Raw genomic sequence first — 15,588 nt, 5'->3', positions numbered from 1 at the left:
CAGCTCCATCAGTTCCACCGGCATCATCCCCCATCCCCATCGTCCCCACCATCACCATCATCTCCATCGTCCCCACCACCACCATCTCCATCATCCCCATCGCCCTCATCTCCATCATCCCCCATCCCCATCATCACCATCATCTCCATCGTGCCCATTCCCATTGTCCCCACCTCCACCATCTCCATCATCCCCATCTCCATCATCCCCATTGTCCCCATCGTCCCCATCATCTCCATCTCCATCATCTCCATTGTCCCCATCTCCACCATCCTCATTGTCCCTGTCATCCCCATCATCTCCACCTCCATCATCCCCATCACCTCCATCGCCTACATCACCCCCATCTTCATCGTCTCCGTCACCTCCACCTCCATCACACTCATCTCCATCACCCCCATCCTCATCGTCTCCATCACCTCCATCTCCACCTCCATCGCTCATCTCCATCATCCCCATCACCTCCATCTCCATTGTCCCCATCATCTCCATCGTTCCCACCATCGTCCCCATCTCCATTGTTTCCATCATCGCCATCCTCCTCGGCATCCTCCTCCTCTCCATCTCCACCATCTTGATCTCCCTATCATCTCCACCTCCACTGTCCTCATCATCCCCATCTCCATCGTTTCCATTGTTCCCATCCCTGTTGTCACTGACCACATTGTTCCCATCGTTTCCACCTCCATCATCCCCATGCTCATGATCTCAATCTCCATCACCTCCATCATCCCCACCGTCCCCTCCTCCATGTCTCCATCATTCCTATCCCCACCGCCCCCATCATCTCCAACGTCCCCATCTCCATCGTTCACGTGCCCACTGTCTTCATCATCTGTCTCCATCTCAATCATCCCCATTCCCATTGTCTTCATCATTCCATCCACATTGTCTCCACAATCCCTGTCTCCACTGTCCCCACCGTCTCTGTCCTCCCCATCTCCGCTGTCTTCATCATACCCATCCTCCCCATCAATCCCATCCCCACTGTCCCCATCTCCATCACCCCCATCTCCATCAACCCCATTGTCCCCATCTTCCCCATCATCTCCATCTCCATCATCTCCATTGTCCCCACCTCCACCATCTCCATTGTCCCCACCACCTCCATCATCCCCATTGTCCCCGTCGTCCCCATCATCTCCATCTCCATCATCTCCAGCGCCCCCACTTCCATCGTCCCCATCTCCACCATCTCCATTGTCCCCACCACCTCCATCATCCCCATTGTCCCCGTCGTCCCCATCATCTCCAGCGCCCCCACTTCCATCGTCCCCATCTCCACCATCTCCATTGTCCCCACCACCTCCATCATCCCCATTGTCCCTGTCGTCCCCATCATCTCCATCATCTCCATTGTTCCCATCTCCATTGTCCCCACCTCCACCATCTCCATTGTCCCCGTCTCCATCATCCCCATTGTCCCTGTCGTCCCCATCATCTCCAGCGCCCCCACCTCCATCGTCCCCACCTCCACCATCTCCATTGTCCCCACCACCTCCACCATCCCCATTGTCCCTGTTGTCCCCATCATCTCCATTGTCCCCATCTCCATCATCCCCATTGTCCCTGTTGTCCCCATCATCCCCACCTCCATATCTCCATTGTCCCCACCACCTCCACCATCCCCACTGTCCCTGTCGTCCCCATCATCTCCATCTCCATCATCTCCATCATCCCCATCATCCCCACCTCCACCATCTCCATTGTCCCCACCATCTCCATCATCCCCACCGTCCCTCCTTCACATCCTATCTCGTGGCCCCGTGGCCCCGTCACCCGGGCGCACCTTGTCCTCCTCACGCACGACGTACTGGGCCACCTTGAAGGAGCTGAGGTACTCGTTCATGTTCTGTACGTCGGCATCGTCGGTGGCATCCTGGTTGCGGTCCAGCAGCCGGGCGATGGCTTCATTGTCGTAGTGGATGACGCTACTGTCCTCCTCCTTGTTCTCCCCTGCGCCGGCGACACGCTGCTGACACGGCCTGACTTGGTCCAGCAGGGCCTGGCACGGCTCAACGTGGCCCTGGCATGCTCCAACATGGCCCCACACGGCCTGACATGACCCAGTACGGCCCAGCATGGTCCAGCACGGCCCAAGACAGCCCAACACGGCCTGACGTGGCCCAATGTGGTTGTCCAACGTGGACCAACGTGGCCCAACATGGTCCAACATCATCTCACACGGCCCAACATGGCCTGACATGGCCCAACACAGCCTGACATGACCCAGTACGGCCCAGCATGGCCCAACATGGTCCAGCACGGCCCAAGACAGCCCAACACGGCCTGACATGGCCCAACACAGTCCAACATGGCCCAACATGGCCTGATATGACCCAGTACGGCCCAGCATGGCCCAACATGGTCCAGCACGGCCCAAGACAACCCAACACGGCCTGACATGGCCCAACACAGTCCAACGTGGCCCAACATGGTTGTCCAACGTGGCCCAATATGGTCCAGCACAGTCCAACATGGCCTCACATGGCCAAACATGGCCTCACAAAGCCCAACATGGCCCAAGACAGCCTGACATGACCCAACATAGTCATCCAGCATAGTCCAACATGGCCCCACATGGCCCAACATGGTCCAACATGGCCCCACACAGCCCAACACGGCCTGACGTGGCCCAATGTGGTTGTCCAACGTGGCCCAACGTGGCCCAACATGGTCCAACATCATCTCACACGGCCCAACATGGCCTGACATGGCCCAACACAGCCTGACATGGCCCCACACAGTTCAACATGGCCCAACATAGTCGTCCAACATGGCCCAACACGGTCCAACATGGCCTCACACGGCCCAACATGGCCCGAAACAGCCCAACATGACCTAGTACAGCCCAGCATGGCCCAACACGGCCTGACATGGCCCAACAGAGTTCAATATGGCCCAATATGGTCCAACACGTTCTAACATGGGCCCACACAGCCCAACATGGTCCAACATGGCCCCACATGGCCTGACATGGCCCAACATGGTCCAGCACAGCCCAATACAGCCCAACACGGCCTGACATGGCCCAACACAGTCCAACATGGCCCAACACGGCCTCACATGGCCCAACATGATCCAACATGACCCAACATGGTAGTCCAACATGGCCCAATATGGTCCAACATGGCCCCACACAGCCCAACATGACCTAGTATGGCCCAGCATGGCCCAACATAGTCCAACACAGCCCAGTACAGCCCAGCACGGCCTGACATGGCCCAGCACAGTCCAACATGGCCCAACATGGTCCAACATGGCCCAATATGGTCCAGAACGGTCCAACACGGCCCCACACAGTCCAACATGGCCCCAAACAGCCTGATATGACCTAGTGCGGTCCAGCATGGCCCAACATGGTCCAGCACAGCCCAACATGGCTCAACATGGCCTGACACGGCCCAAGACAGCCCAGCATGACCCAAAGTGGTCCAACACAACCTGACATAGACCAACATGGCCCAACATGGCTCAACACAGTCCAATATGGTGGTCCAACACGGTCCAGTGTGGCCCAACATGGTCCAACACGATCCAGTATGTCCTGACATGGCTCAACATGGTCCAACATGGCCCAACACAGCCTGGCATGCCCCAACATGGCCCAGCACGGCCTGGCACAACCCAACACAGCCTGACACGGCCCAGCATAGCCTGATGTGGCCCAACAGGGCCCAGCGTGGCCTGGCATGGCCTGTCACACTGACAGGGACTGTCACAGTCTGGTACAGCACGGCACGGCCTCACGCACCTGGTCACCACCTCACGGGTCCCATCACAGCCCTGTCACAGCCTCTCACACCCCGTCACGGCCTCACACCTTCTGTGTCCCATCATGGCCCCACGCGTCCCACCACAGCCTCACGGACCCCATCATGGCCCCATCATGTTCTTGCTTGTCCCACCATGGTTTTTCATGACCTGTCACAGTCCCGTCATGACCTCATGTGTTCCACCGTGGCCTCACACATCCCACCATGGCCCCATCGTGGCCTCACACGTCCCACTACGAGCTCATTACGACCTTGCATGTTCCATTGTGGGTTTGCATAACATTTCACGGCCTCGCACGTCCTGTCATGACCTCGCGTGTCCTGCCACGTCCTCACACATCCCATCATGACCTCAATCGTCCCACTACAGCTTTGCATGGCCCCTCACGACCTTGCACATCCCACCATGAGCTCTGCGTGACCCATCACGGCCCCATCATGACCTTGCACATCCCATCATGGCTTTGCAAGCCCAGTCACAGTCCACCGTGGCCTCCCACGTCCCACCACGACCTCTCACATCTCCCCCAAAGCCCGGCACGCCATGTCCCACCCATCCCCAACCCCGTCGGGCACTGACCCTCATTCTCATCCTTGAAGAGCTCCTCAGTGCCAAATTTGAGGATGTCATCAAGCTCCTGCTTGGACATGGAGCCGGCCTTGGAGCCCAGCCCCGGGCGCACCACCAAGTGCGTCAGCATCATCTTGCGCTTGGCCACCTGCGTGATGCGTTCCTCCACCGATGCGCGCGTGACAAACCGGTAGATCATCACCTTGTTGGCCTGGCCGATGCGGTGCGCCCGGCTGAAGGCCTGTGGGGACAGGGACGTGTCAGCAGGGACATGTCGGAGAAGGGATGTGGAGGTGGGGGACATGTCAGGGCAGGGAAGGTGGTGGGGGGGGGACAGGATGGGGGGACGTCAGTAGGGACGTGGTGGACACGGTGAGGAGAACATCAGAGCAGGGACATGGCGGTGGGAGATGTCAGCAGGGACATGGTGGTGGTGGACACGGTGAGGAGAACATCAGAGCAGGGACATGGTGGTGGTGGACACGGTGAGGAGAACATCAGAGCAGGGACATGGCGGTGGGAGATGTCAGCAGGGACATGGTGGTGGTGGACACGGTGAGGAGAACATCAGAGCAGGGACATGGTGGTGGTGGACACGGTGAGGAGAACATCAGAGCAGGGACATGGCGGTGGGAGATGTCAGCAGGGACATGGTGGTGGTGGACATGGTGAGGAGAACATCAGAGCAGGGACATGGCGGTGGGAGATGTCAGCAGGGACATGGTGGTGGTGGACACGGTGAGGGGAACATCAGAGCAGGGACATGGCGGTGGGAGATGTCAGCAGGGACATGGTGGTGGTGGACACGGTGAGGGCAACATCAGAGCAGGGACATGGCGGTGGGAGATGTGGTGGGGGACATCTCAGAGCAGGGCCAAGGCCACGGGGGACCCGTCAGAGCAGGGACATGGTGGTGGCAGATGTGGTGAGGGGAACGTCAGAGCAGGGACGTGGCGGTGGGAGGTGTCAGCAGGGACATGGTGGTGGTGGTGGACACGGTGAGGAGAACATCAGAGCAGGGACATGGCGGTGGGAGATGTCAGCAGGGACATGGTGGTGGCGGACACGGTGAGAACATCAGAGCAGGGACATGGCGGTGGGAGATGTCAGTAGGGACATGGTGGTGGTGGACATGGTGAGGAGAACATCAGAGCAGGGACATGGCGGTGGGAGATGTCAGCAGGGACATGGTGGTGGTGGACACGGTGAGGAGAACATCAGAGCAGGGACATGGTGGTGGGAGATGTGGTGGGGGACATCTCAGAGCAGGGCCAAGGCCATGGGGGACACGTCAGAGCAGGGACATGGTGGTGGCAGATGTGGTGAGGGGAACGTCAGAGCAGGGACGTGGCGGTGGGAGGTGTCAGCAGGGACATGGTGGTGGTGGTGGACACGGTGAGGAGAACATCAGAGCAGGGACATGGCGGTGGGAGATGTCAGCAGGGACATGGTGGTGGCGGACACGGTGAGGGCAACATCAGAGCAGGGACATGGTGGTGGGAGATGTGGTGGGGGACATCTCAGAGCAGGGCCAAGGCCACGGGGGACCCGTCAGAGTGGGGACACGGTGGTAGGGGACAGGGTGGGGGACCCGTCAGAGCAGGGACACAGTGGTGGGGGCCGTGGTGGCAGTCGGGGACAGGGACACAGTGAGGGGACAGGGACAGGGCGGGAGAAACGGGGGGAGGGTTGGGGACAGGGTATCAGGACGGGTGGTAGGGCGGGTGACAGGGTGCTGGGTGGGAGATGCCGGGCAAGTGACAGAGTGTGGTGTGGGTGACAGCGGGTGGGTGACAGGGTGCCAAGGGGGTGCCAGGTGGGTGACACTGGGTGCATGACAGGGTGCTGGGCGAGTGACAGGGTGCCAGGCAGGCGATGCTGAGCGGTTGACAAGGCGCTGGGGTGGGTGACACGGTGCTGGGCGGGCGACAGGGTGCCGGGCAGCTGACATCAGGTGGGTGACAGGGTGCTGGGGTGGGTGATGCTGGGTGGGTGACGGGGTGCGGAGCTGGGTGACAGGGTGCTGGGGTGGGTGATGCCGGGTGGGTGATGCCAGGTGGGTAACAGGGTGCCAGGTGGGTGACGCTGGATAGGTGACAGGGTGCTGGGTGGGTGACGCCAGGCGGGTGACAGGGCATGGGGTGGGTGACAGGGTGCTGGGTGGGTGACAGGGTGCTGGGTGGGTGATGCCAGGCGGGTGACAGGTGTGGGGTGGGTGACAGGGTGCCGGGTGGGTGACACCGGGTGGGTGACAGGGCGTGGGGTGGGTGACAGGGTGCTGGGTGGGTGATGCCAGGCGGGTGACAGGGCGTGGGGTGGGTGACAGGGTGCCGGGTGGGTGATGCCAGGCAGGTGACAGGGTGTGGGGTGGGTGACAGGGTGCCGGGTGGGTGACACCGGGTGGGTGACAGGGCGTGGGGTGGGTGACAGGGTGCTGGGTGGGTGATGCCAGGCGGGTGACAGGTGTGGGGTGGGTGACAGGGTGCCGGGTGGGTGATGCCAGGTGGGTGACAGGGTGTGGGGTGGGTGACAGGGTGCCGGGTGGGTGATACCAGGAGGATGACAGGGTGTGGGGTGGGTGACAGGGTGCTGGGTGGGTGATGCCAGCGGGGTGACAGGTGTGGGGTGGGTGACAGGGTGCTGGGTGGGTGACGCCAGGCGGGTGACAGGGTGTGGGGTGGGTGACAGGGTGCTGGGTGGGTGACACCAGGTGGGTAACAGGGTGCCAAGTGGGTGACGCTGGACAGGTGACAGGGTGCTGGGGTGGGTGACAGGGTGCCGGGTGGGTGACGCTGGACAGGTGACAGGGTGCTGGGGTGGGTGACAGGGTGCCGGGTGGGTGACGCTGGGAGGGTGACAGGGCATGGGGTGGGTGACAGGGTGCCGGGCGGGTGACGCCGGGTGGGTGACAGGGTGCTGGGTGGGTGACAGACCTGGATGTCGTTGTGGGGGTTCCAGTCGGAGTCGAAGATGACGACGGTGTCGGCGGTGGCCAGGTTGATGCCGAGGCCCCCAGCCCGCGTCGACAGCAGGAAGCAGAACTGCTGCGCCCCCGGCGCTGCCCCCCGGCGTCAGCGGGGGCCGGCCCCCCAAACCCGGGACCCCCCCAATTCCCCGGTGCTGCCCCCCAAACCCAGGACCCCCAAACTCCCCAGCGCTGTCCCACCCCAGTGTCAGCATGGGGGCTGGCCCCCAAACCTGGGACCCCCAATTTTCCAGTGCTGCCCCCTAAACCCAGGACCCCCAAACCCCCATCTTATCCCCTCCCCCCAGCATTGCTGCACCCAGGAAAATTGCCCCCCACCCCAAAACACCCTGGGGGGGGGGGGGGTGAGGGGTCCCCCCCCATCCTGCCTGGGGAGGGGTGCAGGGCCCGGATGCTTGGGTCCCCAGGGCACTTGGGACCCCCAGACACGTGGGTGCCCCCCCACACACCTGGGTGCCCCCCCACACACCTGGGTCCCTCCTCAGACGCCTGGGTCCCCCCCCGGCCACGTGGGTCCCCCCGACCACCCGGGTGTCCCCAACACCTCGGTCCCCCTGACTACCCGGGTGCCCTCCGGACGCCTGGGTGCCCCCCCCGCCCCCCCCCCGCCCGCCTGGGTGCCCCCGGATGCCGGGGTCCTACCGTTGAAGCGGTCGATGGCCTCCTGGCGCAGGGCGCCCGTGATGCCCCCGTCGATGCGCTCGTACTTGTAGCCCTCGTAGTCCAGGAAATCCTCCAGCAGGTCCAGCATCTTCGTCATCTGCGGGCACTGGTTAGACTGGGAGCACCCAGGGGTGCGGGGGGCAGCCGGTACTGGTTACACTGGGAGCACCCAGGGGGGCTGGGTTGGGCACTGGTCAGACTGGAAGCACCCAAGGGTGCTGGGGGCAGCCGGTACTGGTTACACTGGGAGCACCCAGGGGGGCTGGGTTGGGTGCTGGTCAGACTGGGAGCACCCAGGGGTGCTGGGATGGGCACTGGTCAGACTGGGAGCACCCAAGGGTGCTGGGGGCAGCCGGTACTGGTTACACTGGGAGCACCCAGGGGGGCTGGGTTGGGCGCTGGTCAGACTGGGAGCACCCAGGGGTGCTGGGATGGGCACTGGTCAGACTGGGAGCACCCAAGGGTGCCGGGGGCAGCCGGTACTGGTTACACTGGGAGCACCCAGGGGTGCTGGGATGGGCACTGGTCAGACTGGGAGCACCCAAGGGTGCTGGGGGCAGCCAGTACTGGTTACACTGGGAGCACCCAGGGGGGCTGGGTTGGGCGCTGGTCAGACTGGAAGCACCCAGGGGTGCTGGGACAGGCACTGGTCAGACTGGGAGCACCCAAGGGTGCTGAGGGCAGCCGGTACTGGTTACACTGGGAGCACCCAGGGCGGCTGGGTTGGGCGCTGCTCAGACTGGGAGCACCCAGGGGTGCTGGGATGGGCACTGGTCAGACTGGGAGCGGGGGGGGCCAGTACCTGGTTACACTGGGAGCCCTGGGTCGCTGGTCAAGACTGGGAGCACCCAGGTGCTCTGGGATGGGCACTGGTCAGGAGCCCAAGGGTGCTGAGGGCGGTCCTGGGGTGGGAGCACCCAGGGCGGCTGGGTTGGGCGCTGCTCAGACTGGGAGCACCCAGGGGTGCTGGGATGGGCACTGGTCAGACTGGGAGCACCCAAGGGTGCTGGGGGCAGCCGGTCCTGGTTACACTGGGAGGACCCGGGGGTCTGGGACTGGCACTGGTCAGACTGGGAGCTCCCAGGAGTGCTGGGACAGGCACTGGTTACACTGGGAGCACCCAGGGGTGCAGGGGGCACCCAGTACCAGTCAGACCAGGAGCACACAGTGGGGCTAGGACAGGCACTGGTTAGGTGCACCCAGGGGGCTGTGGGTGCTGTGGGAGCACCCGGGGTGCTGGGGTGTCCCTGGGGTTCCCTGGGAGGACCCAGGGATACTGGGATCAGCACTGGTTAGACTGGGAGCACCTATGGGTGCTGGGGGCACCCAGTATTGGTCAGACTGGGAGCACCCAGAGGGGCTGGGATGGGCACTGGTCAAACTGGGATTAACCAGGGATGCTGGTACCAGCACTGGTCAGACTGGGAGCAGCCAGGGGTGCTGGGACAGGCACTGGTCAGACTGGGAGCACCCAGGGGGTCCTGGGGGTGCCAGGGGGGGTCCCTGGGGGTCCCAGCCGCCCCACCTGGGAGAAGATGAGCACCCGGTGGCTCCGGGGGGCTGCAGGTGCCCCGGGGGGGCTGTGGGTGCTGTGGGGGTCCCAGGGGGGTCCTGGGGGGTGCCGGGGGGGTCCCTGGGGGTCCCGGCCGCCCCACCTGGGAGAAGATGAGCACCCAGTGGTTCTGCGGGGCTGTAGGTGCCCCGGGGGGGGGGGCTGTGGGTGCTGTGGGGGTCCTGGTCCCCCCCACCTGGGAGAAGATGAGCACCCGGTGGCTCCGGGGGGCTGTAGGTGCCCCGGGGGGGCTGTGGGGGTCCCAGGGGGTCCTGGGGGTGCCAGGGGGTCCCTGGGGTCCCGGCCGCCCCACCTGGGAGAAGATGAGCACCCGGTGGCTCCGGGGGGCTGTAGGTGCCCCGGGGGGGCTGTGGGTGCTGTGGGGGTCCCAGGGGGTCCTGGGGGTGCCGGGGGGTCCCTGGGGGTCCCGGCCGCCCCACCTGGGAGAAGATGAGCACCCGGTGGTTCTGCTCCTTCAGCTTCCGCAGCATCTTCTGCAGCAGCAGCAGCTTCCCCGAGGCCTTGATCAGGGCCCCCCCCTCGTAGGCGCCGCTCGGCAGCTTCGGGGACTCCTGGGGACGGGGACGTCACCTCGCTGGCCCCCGGTGTCCCCGACAGCCCCCGGCCTCCACCGCGTGTCCCTCTGTGTCCCCCAGCCCACTTCCCTCTGTCCCCTCTGCGTCCCCTGCATGTGACTCCAGCCTGGGTCCCCGCTGTGTCCCATGTCCCTCTGTCCCCACCATGTCCCTCCACCTTGTGTCCCCATGTCCCATGTCCTCCATATCCCACCATGTCCCTCCAAGCCATGTCCCCACGTCCCTCTATCCTCTCCACGTCCCTCCAACTGCTCCATGTCCCCATGTCCCACCATGTCCCTCTGTGTCCCTCCATGTCCCTCCACCCCACGTCCCTCTATCCCCTCCACGTCCCTCCAACCGCTCCATGTCCCCCCCACGTCCTCCTGTCCCCTCCGTGTTCCTCCACCCCATGTCCCTTCGTCCCATGTCCCTCATATCCCTCCATGTCCCCATGTCCCACCACGTCCCCCACGTCCCTCTGTCCCCTCCACGTCCCTCCAACCTCTCCATGTCCCCATGTCCTGCCACGTCCCCACCATGTCCCACCACGCTTCCGTGTCCCTCCACCCCACGTTCCTCTGCCCCATGTCCCTCCAACCCCTCCATGTCCCCATGTCCCTTCCCTGTCCCCATGTCCATCCCCTCCCTCCAACCCCTCCATGTCCCCATGTCCCTTCCCTGTCCCCATGTCCCTCTATCCCCCCTCCAACCCATGTCCCCATGTCCCTTCCCTGTCCCCATGTCCCTCTATCCCCCTCCAACCCATGTCCCCATGTCCCTTCCCTGTCCCCATGTCCCACTATCCCCTCCAACCCCTCCGTGTCCCCATGTCCCTTCCCTGTCCCCATGTCCCTCTATCCCCCCTCCAACCCATGTCCCCATGTCCCTTCCATGTCCCCATGTCCCTCTATTACTCCCTCCAGCCCCTCCGTGTCCCCATGTCCCCTCCACGTCCCTCCACCCCACGTCCCCCTATCCCTCCACATCCCTCCAACCCCTCCACGCCCACATGTCCCACCACGTCCCACGTCCCCCTACCCCCTACATCCCTCCACGTCCCCATGTCCCCTCCACGTCCCTCCACCCCCTGTCCCTCTATCCCCTCCCGGTGTCCCCACGGTCCGCACCATGGCAGCGACGGGGAAGAGGTAGGGGTGGTTGCAGCACTTCTTCAGGTCCATCATGATGTTGAGCAGTGACACCTGGTTCCCGCCGCCCCGCGAGTTCAACGCCTCGAAGTTGCGCGTCAGGATGTACTTGTAGTACTTCCTACGGGGAGGTTGGTGGGACCCAGGCGTTCTGGGGGTCTCACCACCCCCCCCCCTCCCAGGGGACCCCGGTGTCCGGGTGACCCAAGCACCCAGGGGACCCCGGCGTACGTCTGCATGGGGCTGAGCTCCACCAGCACCCGCTCCCATGGATCCCCATGTCTGGGTGAACCCCTCTCCCATGGACCCAGGCGTTCTGGGGGTCTCACCACCCCCCCCTCCCAGGGGACCCCGGCGTCGGGGGGACCCAAGCACCCAGGGAACCCCGGCGTACGTCTGCATGGGGCTGAGCTCCACGCAACGAGCTCCACCAACACCCACTCCCATGGATCCCCATGTCTGGGTGCACCCCTCTCCCAAGGACCCAGGCACCCGGGTGCACCCCATCCCTGAGGACCCCGGTGGCCGGGTGCCTCCCCTCCTGGGGGACCCTGGCGTCCGGGTGACCCAAGCACCCAGGGGACCCCGGCGTACGTCTGCATGGGGCTGAGCTCCACCAGCACCCGCTCCCATGGATCCCCATGTCTGGGTGAACCCCTCTCCCATGGACCCAGGTGTTCTGGGGGTCTCACCACCCCCCCCTCCCAGGGGACCCCGGCGTCGGGGGGACCCAAGCACCCAGGGGACCCCGGCGTACTTCTGCATGGGGCTGAGCTCGACGCGGACGATGAGCTCGGTCTTGGCCGGCATGTTCTTGAAGACGTCGGCCTTGAGGCGCCGCAGCATGTGGGGACCCAGCAGGTCGTGGAGCTTCTTGATCTGGTCCTCCTTGGAGATGTCGGCAAACTCCTCCAAGAAGCCCTCCAGGTTGCTGGGGGGGGGGGACACACGGGGACAATGTGACATGGGGGCGGCACAGGGACACGGGGACGTAGATGGCCGTGATATGGGGAGATACGGGGACAGCCATGACGTGGTGGGGTGAAGGGGCATGGGGACATGGGGATGGTCATGGCATGGGGCACGTGGGGACAGTTGTGACATGGAGGGACACAGGGATGGCTGTGGGATGGGGGACATGGGGACAGTCGTGACATGGGGGAGACATGGAGATGTGGGGGTAGCGGTGACATGGGGGGTGTGGGGGACTGGGATGTGGGGACAGCCGTGACATGGGGAGACATGGGGACAGGGGGACGCAAGGATGGCCATGACATGGGGGGACACAGGGAAAGCCATGACACGGCGGATGCGGGGACGGCTGTGACATGGAGGGACACAGGGACGGCCATGGGATGGGAGATGTGGGGACAGTTGTGACATGGGGGGACACAGAGATGCAGGGACAGCAGTGACACGTGGGGGTACGGTAACAGTCGTGACGTGGGGGGACACGGGGACAGCCATGACGTGGTGGGGCACAGGGGCACGGGGACATGGGAAGGGATGGGGGACCCTGGGGGAGGGGAAGGGACACCAGGGGACACTAGGGGACACAGGGGGACAGGGAGGGGGGGATGCAGGAGCAGCAGGAACACACCAGTGACAGAGGGATGCGGGTGGATGCAGGAGGATGCAGGGGGAGGACAGGAGGGGGGGACAGGGGGACCCCAGGGGAGGGGACAGGAGGGGACACAGGGGGACACGAGGGGACGTCAGGGGACATACTTGAAGCGCTCGGGGGTGAGGAAGTTGAGGAGGTGGAAGAGCTCCTCCAGGTTGTTCTGCAGCGGGGTCCCCGTCAGCAGCAGCTTGTGCTCGATCTTGTAACCGTTCAGCACCCGAAAAAACTGGAGGGGGGAGGGGGGGGCGTCACCCGTGGACCCCAGCGTCCAGGAGTGAACCCCCTGATCCCATCCGTGGACCCCAGTGCCTGGGAGCAACCCCCTCCACACCCCCCCAGGGCACCCACGGACCCCACCACCCCCAGGACTCCCAGATCCGGGAGCACCCCCCACCCTCCCATGGCACCCACAGACCCCAGTGTCCAGGGAACACCCCCGCCCCGCCCCAACAGCACCCAGGCATCCGGGCACCCTCCCCAGGGACCCAGGCATCTGGGTGCCCCCCATCCTGGGGACCCAGGCGGCCGGGCACCCCCCCCCGGGGACCCAGGCATCCCAGTGCCCCCCTCCCCGGGGACCCAGGCACCCCAGTGCCCCCCACCCTGGGGACCCAGGCGTCCGGGCACCCTTCCCAGTGGCCCCAGGCATCCCGGTGGCCCCCTCCCCCGGGGCCCCGGCCTCTGGGTGCCCCCCCCCCTGGGGACCCAGGCGTCCGGGCACCCTCCCCCGGGGACCCAGGCATCCCAGTGCCCCCTCCCCAGGGACCCAGGCATCCGGGCACCCTTCCCAGTGGCCCCAGGCACCCCAGTGCCCCCTCCCCAGGGACCCAGGCATCTCAGTGCCCCCACCCTGGGGACCCAGGCATCTGGGTGCCCCCACCCTGGGGACCCAGGCGTCTGGGCACCCTCCCCAGGGGACCCAGGCATCCCAGTGCCCCCTCCCCAGGGACCCAGGCGTCCGGGTGCCCCCACCCTGGAGACCCAGGCATCCAGGTGCCCCCACCCTGGAGACCCAGGCACCCCAGTGCCCCCACCCTGGAGACCCAGGCGTCCAGGCACCCTTCCTAGTGGCCCCAGGCATCCGGGCACCCCCTCCCCAGGGACCCAGGCATCCGGGTGCCCCCCACCCTGGGGACCCAGGCGTCCGGGCACCCTCCCCAGGGGACCCAGGCATCCCAGTGCCCCCCTCCCCAGGGACCCAGGCGTCCGGCCCCTCCCGCGTCCCCAGGGGCCCCCGCTGCCCGGGCACCTTGGACTGGTTGTTCTTGAGGCGGTGGGCCTCGTCCACCACCAGACAGGCCCAGCGGATGGAGCCCAGCGCCGCCTGGTCGATGGTGATCAGCTCGTAGGAGGTCAGCAGCACGTGGAACTTCACCTGCGCCTCCCGCTGCCGCGACCGTCAGCACCCATGGGTCCCCCCGTGGGACCCCGAGACCCTGCACCACCAACCATCCACCGCCCCGGTCCGCCCCCCACCCCGGGGTCCTGCCGGACAGGGCACCTCGAGCCCCCGGCATCTGGCCGCCCCGGCACCCCGATCCCTCCTGGGACCCTGGCATCTGGGGCACCCGGACCCCCTGCCACCCCGACCCCCCCCGCCCCCCAGCACCCCGGCCCCCGCATCCTCACCCCAGCAGGATCCCGCATCTGACCACCCCAGCACCCCAATTTCCCTCGGGACCCCGCCGTCTGGGGCACCCCGAGCACCTGGGACCCCAGCATCTGGCTACCGCAGCACCCTGATCCCCCTGGGACCCCAGCGGCCGGGGCACCCCCACCCCTGCACCCCCACTGCCCGATCCCCTGGGACCCCAGCGGCCGGGGCACCCCCACCCCTGCACCCCCACCTCTGTACCCCCTGATCCCCCCAAGAGCCTGGCATCTGGGGCACCCCGCCACCCTGACCCCCCGCCACCCCAACCCGCTGGCACCCCAACATCTCCTGGGACCCCCCATGCAGACACCCCTGTGCACCCCAACCGCAGGGACCCCAGTGTCTGGGGCACCCCAACCCCCCAGCACCCTGACCCCCCAGGACTCCCATGTCAGGCCACCACGGTCCCCCGACCCCCTGGCACCCCAGTGTCCGGGTCACCGCCAGCACCCCAACCCCTGGGAACCCAGGAGTCCGGGTCACCCCACCCCCAAAAGGGACCCAGGCGTCCGGGTGCAGCCCCCACCCTAAGAGGGTCCCAGGCGTTCGGGTGCAGCCCCCCACCCCAAAGGGACCCAGGCGGCCGGGTGCAGCCCCCCCACCCCAAAAGGGACCCAGGTGTCCGGGTGCAGCCCCCTGTCACCCTAAGAGGGTCCCAGGCATCCGGCTGCAGCCCCCCACCCTAAGAGGGTCCCAGGCGTTCGGGTGCAGCCCCCGCCACCCCAAAAGGGTCCCAGGTGTCTGGGTGCAGCCCCCACACCCTAAGAGGGTCCCAGGCGTTCGGGTGCAGCCCCTCCACCCCAAAAGGGACCCAGGCGGCCGGGTGCAGCCCCCGCCACCCCAAAAGGGACGCAGGTGCCTGGGCGCAGCCCCCCCACACCCTAAGAGGGTCCCAGGCGTGCGGGTGCAGCCACCCCCCCCCCCCGCAAGAGAGTCCCAGGCGTCTGGGTGCAGCCCCCGTCACCCTAAGAGGGTCCCAGGTGTCCGGGTGCAGCCCCCTGTCACCCTAAGAGGGTCCCAGGCATTCAGGTGCAGC

General features: G+C 65.6%; 1 protein-coding gene across 1 annotated transcript in view; it reads right to left on the bottom strand.

The window, feature by feature from the left end:
• The window catches only part of CHD3 (chromodomain helicase DNA binding protein 3), a 77,263-nt gene that overhangs the window by 26,068 nt on the left and 35,607 nt on the right, over positions 1-15,588 (bottom strand). The window contains exons 16-24 of the mRNA XM_072848621.1: positions 14,148-14,285; positions 13,003-13,124; positions 12,032-12,205; positions 11,254-11,395; positions 9,989-10,120; positions 7,976-8,093; positions 7,281-7,405; positions 4,357-4,588; positions 1,790-1,956 (exon numbers count right to left, since the gene is read on the bottom strand). Of these exons, the coding sequence (XP_072704722.1) occupies positions 1,790-1,956; positions 4,357-4,588; positions 7,281-7,405; positions 7,976-8,093; positions 9,989-10,120; positions 11,254-11,395; positions 12,032-12,205; positions 13,003-13,124; positions 14,148-14,285 (1,350 nt within the window). The remainder of the gene's footprint in view (positions 1-1,789; positions 1,957-4,356; positions 4,589-7,280; positions 7,406-7,975; positions 8,094-9,988; positions 10,121-11,253; positions 11,396-12,031; positions 12,206-13,002; positions 13,125-14,147; positions 14,286-15,588) is intronic.

The sequence above is a fragment of the Ciconia boyciana genome, chromosome 32 (assembly GCF_034638445.1).
Source record: "Ciconia boyciana chromosome 32, ASM3463844v1, whole genome shotgun sequence".
Classification (NCBI taxonomy): Eukaryota; Metazoa; Chordata; class Aves; order Ciconiiformes; family Ciconiidae; genus Ciconia; species Ciconia boyciana.
This window is presented reverse-complemented; position numbering and strand designations above follow the sequence as displayed.